Source organism: Orycteropus afer, unplaced genomic scaffold (genome assembly GCF_000298275.1).
Source record: "Orycteropus afer afer isolate SDZICR_OR568_19922 unplaced genomic scaffold, OryAfe1.0 scaffold00054, whole genome shotgun sequence".
In the NCBI taxonomy this organism is placed as follows: domain Eukaryota; kingdom Metazoa; phylum Chordata; class Mammalia; order Tubulidentata; family Orycteropodidae; genus Orycteropus; species Orycteropus afer.
In genome coordinates this window covers 11,116,377-11,121,982 of record NW_006921641.1, presented here as the reverse complement: position 1 = coordinate 11,121,982, position 5,606 = coordinate 11,116,377, and the positions used below count along the sequence as shown (strand labels likewise).

The window sequence follows — 5,606 nt, the reverse complement described above, 5'->3', positions numbered from 1 at the left end:
TTTGTTTAATTTTTGGCCTATGTGTAAGTGAGTTGGATTGACACGGTGGCTGCGATGATGGGCTCAAGTATAGCAGGGATTGTGGCGCTGGCGCGGGATCAGGCAGTGTTTCGTTCTGCTGTGCATGGGGTCGCTATGAGTCGGAAACGACTCGACGACACTTAACAACAACAACAAACTATATAATAATTTTATTGTGCATTTAAAATTGAGATTTAAAAAATTCTAATTGTGCTTTTTAGTAACTAATAATTTAATAATTATTAAAATCTGATCTTCCCCTACTTTTCTAACCTTCTTTTCTTGCCTGATGTTAGGAAACCAACTGAAGATGCCTGCATCTTGAGCAGGTTGAACTTGTGGCCTAGACTATAATTGTCACTTCACATCTATATTTGATTTTAATTTTATTCTTATATCTTTCTTTTTGCAGACTGGGGAGTTTTCAGCTCGTTTTCTTTTGAAGTTGCCAGTGGATTTCAGCAATATTCCCACATATCTTCTCAAGGTAGAAATTTATTATCAATATGAGAATATAAATGAACTTTCAAAGTAATAATTTGATTCTGAATATTTGTAGGACTGGTTTGCTAATACTTTGTTCAGATGATGCATTCTATTAAAAATATTTATTGTATGAAGATCTATTCAGTTATGTTGTTACCTAAAAGCTAGAAAGCTTAAACATTATTTAGAAATGAGCTTTCCTTATAAGATAAAATTGTTGTTGTTGTTTTTGTTATGTGCCATCGAGTCAGACCCAACTCATAGCGACCCCTCCTTGGGTTTCTGAGGCAGTATCACTACGGAAGTCGATTGCCCCATCTTCCTTCCAAGGAGTGGCTGGTGGGTTTGAACTGCCAGCCTTCTGGTTAGCAGTCAAGTGCCTTAGGCACTATTCTACCAGAGCTCCTATAAGATAAAATTAGTATATATAAATGAAACCTTGCAAAAATCACTTTTATTTCATAATCTTGTTGGCATGAAAGACTCTTAGAAATGGATTAATATGCACTCTGTTTTAAAATAGGATTTCCTATTAACCATGCTGTGCTAAAGGATGTATCATTTTCTATATTTATGTCAACAATTGATCTCAGTTCCCTGAAGAGTTAGGCTATCCCAGAGAGACCCAGAATCCAGTTAGACTAGTGTATAAAGCATTAAAAAAAAAAAAAAAAAAAAGATGTAGGCAAGGTATGCCCTGGGACTTAGCTACTCTGGGGAAGCATCTTCAAATGCTTTGCAGACAAGAGGTAGAATCCAAGTGATTGGTCCATCATCAGTGTCAGAGAAAGTTCTGTGAGGAGCTAGTTCTAAATAGGTAGCCTGAAGACAAAGGTCTAGATGAGGACCTTGTTTGTAACTTAAGGTTAGCTGGTTTCCCTCAGCTCTGGGCACATTATCCTATGGGTTGTGAGTAGGCCGAGATTGGTAAATATTAAGGATGGAATAGGGGAACAGCCCAAAGAGATAGGTTGAAGTCCTAATCTCTGGTGACCCTGACTGGAAATAGGATTCTTGAAGATGTTATCAGTTAACATGAAGTCATACTGGAGTAGGGTGGGTCATAATCCAATATGATGCCTTGGTATCTAATGAAGTTTAGTCGTTTGGGTTTGGAACTTGCTTGGGGCTTGTAATCCCTTTTTTTTACTTCTAATTTCCTTCTTTTGGATTGGGAATGTCTAGTTTATGCTAAGTCAGAATTGACTCAAAAGCAGTGGGTTCGGTTTTGGGATTGTATTGTGCCCGGTACATCATTGTATTTTGGAAGTGGATAGTTTGTCTTCTTTAGGTATCACAGGTCCACAGATGGAGAGGAATTTTGACCCAATAAACAAAATTGCACAACAAACAACTTTTATAAGAATGAGATTATATTATACGTGCTATTCCAAAGAATAAACTGAACTTTAATGGATGAAATTAAAATAATTGAAGAATTACTGAACTTCAGATAAATTTTTCTTCACCAAATGAGAGCTGTTTTTCAAAAGGTTCACTCTAAAATTAAAATATTAAAAGGTTACACATAGTATCTTTTTTTGTTTAATTTCATATAAAGTATTTATTTTAGAGAGGGTGAATCCATACACTGTTATAATCTCACCTTGAGATTTTTACCTTACTAAGATTTACAATATTAATATTACATTTATATTTTTCATTTGTTTAATTTTTGGCCTATGTGTAAGTGAGTTTAATAGCCATCACTGTTCCTTTTATCATAATTTCTCCATTTCTATATTATACATTTTTATTAACTGTTCATTTGGCTGGATTTCATTGTTAAGCTCCCCCCCCCCCCCAAAAAAAAAGACCTTAAGGATACCATGTTCTCTGAGTTCTTATTTTTAGTTTTGGAAGACAAGCTAGCTGGGTATAATACTCTTGAGTCATGTTCTCTTTCCCTCAGAACTTTGTAGATGTTATTCCATTTTTCAGTGATACTTAATACTGTTTTGGAGAAGTTGAAGGCCAACCAGATTTTACCTACATTGGTTGAGTTGTCTGATCTGCTTAGATGGCTGAAGTCCCCCTACCCCCCTTTTATCCCTAGAGTTTAACATGTGTCTCATTCAGCAACATTTGGGAATTATTTATTGAGTGTTTGGTCATTCTGCATTAGTTTTCCCTGTTACATATTGTGTCCTTTATCACTGATAAGCAAATTTAGTTCTTCCTTCATTTTAGAGGAGATTTCTTGCATTATATCTCAGAATACTTTTTGGATTCTGTCTTAGTTACCTGTTGTTACTCTAACAGAAATACCACAAGTAGATGGCTTTAACAAACAGGAATTTGTTCTCTCATAGTTTAAAATAATCACTGACATCAAATTGATTCTGATTCACAGTGATGCTATAGAACAGAGTAGAACTACCTCATAGGCTTTCCAAAGCTATAAATCTTTGCAGAAGTAGACTGCTTCATCCTTCTCCTGCAGAGTGGCTGGTGGGTTCAAATCGCCAGCCTTTTGGTTAATAGACAAATGCCTTAACCACTGCACCGTGAAAGCTCCATTTCACAGTTTAGGAGACTTGAAGTCTAAATTCAGGGTGCCAGTTCTGTGGGAAGGCTTTCTCTCTCTTTTGGCTCTGGGGGAAGGTCCTGTCTTTCAACATCTGTGGCCATGGTGTCCCTTGGCGATTTCCATGTATCTTAGTATCAGTCTTCCCTGGTGTCTAGGAGTTTGTTAGGGCAGGGACCCTGGTTCCAAAAGATGCACTCCATTCTCAGCTCTTCTTTCTTGGTGATAATCAGGTCCTTCTTTTTCTGCTCTCTTCTCTCTCCTTTTATCTCTTATAAGGTAAAAGATGATGTACTCCCCTTACATGAGATCAGGGCTGTGGCCTGAGTAAGGGTGTTGTATCTCACCCTAATCCCCTTACAACTGATTAGCTATCACATCAGATCATATCATGGGTGTAGTTATATTATTACTTAGGTGCCAGATTATATCACTGTGTAACTGCCAAACCACTGAGAATCATGGCCCAGCCAAGTTGATACTTATTTTTGAGGCATACAATTCAATCAATCACAGTCATTTGTCGGTTGTAATAGATCTTTGTAGCAGAGATAATAATTATTATTTAGTTGGATTGTCTTTCTGATTTATGTTTCTTAATTTTTCTCTCTTTGTTTTCCCTGTGTTTATGATGAATGTGTCAAACTTTTTTTTTTGTGCATTAACTCAATTTCCAGCTGAGGTTGTTTCATTTCTAGCTGTTCATTAGATTAGTAAGTATTAAGCCATAATTTCCTTTTTATGACTGAGTGATATTCTGTTATTTGGTAATATCATGTTCTACTTATTCATTCATCAGTTGGTGGACATTTGAATTGTTTGCACTTTTTGGCTGCTATGAATAATGCTGCTATCAATATTTGTGTACTATGTAGTTAGTTCCTTCCTAACTGCTTCCACTCACTTTCCCTTACAGACTGTTTTACTTGAATAGCAACTAGAATTATTATTATTTTTAAATCCGACTATATGCCTTATCTGTTCAAGGCCTTTCAGTGGCTACACATCTCACTTAGAAAAAATTTGAACTCTTTTTCTTGGTTTACAAAGGTTCACATGACCCACTGCTTATTACTCTGATCTCCACTCTCTCCCTTGCCCATTATGCTTTCATCAACTGGCCATCTTTATGTTTCTCAAACATATCCCACTGGGTCTTATTTAGGGCCATATTGTTCATTGAGATGCTTTTTCATGTTTTCTTCACATGATATCTTGTTTTTATTCTATTGATTTTTCATTTTAAGAGTTACTTTCACAGAGGGCCCTTCCGTGATCAGAGAAGCTAAAGTTGCCACCCAGTTGCTATCTTTATATTCTTCAATTTTCATTTTCTCAATAGCATTTATTCTCTGATAGTTTTCTTTTATGTTGTATATCCTCAGTGCTTAGAACATGCCTGGTACATAGTAGACCCTCAATAAATATTTATTGACTTTATCAATAGATGATAAATGAGCTGTTGTTGCTATTATAATCTGAAAATTTTAAAGATGTTTTTCCTCTACCTAAGCAGCATGAACAAAGACCAGATGATGTGTTCTAGGAACTGCTAGTTCAGTATCACTGGGGCGTAGTGTGTGAGGTAGAGGTTGCTGAGTTGTGAGGCTAGAAATGTAAGCTCACCATTACGTTATAGGCATTGTAAGTATGCCTATATTTTGAGTTAGCTCCCATCAGGCATACTATGTATCTGGGCTGCCATCACATAACTCAAAAATGGCTTCATATTGTCATAGTTGTTAAGCTAAATCTTGGCATGTAATTCTCTTGGGTTTCACTTTTTCTATAAATATATAAATCTTTGGTAAATAGACCATAGCTGATGTGAGGTCTGTTTGATGCTGTTGTTGTTATGTGCTGTCGAGTTGGACCCAACTCATAGCAACTCTCCTTGGGTTTCCGACGTGGTATCACTATGGAAGTAAATTGCCCAACCTTCCTTCTGAGGAGTGGCTGGTGAGTTTAAACTACCAGCCTTCTGGTTAGCTAGAGTTAGCTAATCATATTAACTTGAGGTAGGTAAGTAGAGCGAGGGCACCAGGTTTTGAAAGTAAAGTAAAGATGTGGATCAGAAGAAAGTAAGTGTGGAGGAGACAGAGCAGAGGATGGCCCTGAGATGCAATTATAGTGTGCTAATTTTATTTACTGCTATTGAGCCTAATGTGCCTGCCACTGTGATCATATTGTCCTCCAAATACAATGCCCTCACACATTTCTAAGGAGTTGTGGTGGTGCAGTGGTTAAAACATCCAGCTGCTCACCAGAAGGTTAGAAGTTCAAACCCACTGGTTCCTCCATGGGAGAAAGATGAGGCAGTCTGCTTCCATAAAAATTTACAGCCTTGGAAATCCTATGGGACAGTTCTTCTCTATCCAATTGGGTCATTATGAGTTGAAATTGACTCGATAACAATAGGTTTTGGTTTGGGGTTAACCCATTTCTACTCACTTACATACAACCTATGTTGTTGTTGTTATGTGCCGTCGAGTCGACCCCCGACTCATAGCGACCCCTCCTTGGGTTTCCGAGGCAGTATCACTACGGAAGTAGGATTGCCCAACCTTCCTTC

The 5,606-nt window shown here is 37.2% G+C and overlaps 1 protein-coding gene across 1 annotated transcript in view; it reads left to right on the top strand.

The window, feature by feature from the left end:
• The window catches only part of BABAM2 (BRISC and BRCA1 A complex member 2), an 804,907-nt gene that overhangs the window by 308,477 nt on the left and 490,824 nt on the right, over positions 1–5,606 (top strand). Inside the window, exon 5 of the mRNA XM_007938825.2 lies at positions 434–508. Within this exon, the coding sequence (XP_007937016.1) occupies positions 434–508 (75 nt within the window). The remainder of the gene's footprint in view (positions 1–433; positions 509–5,606) is intronic.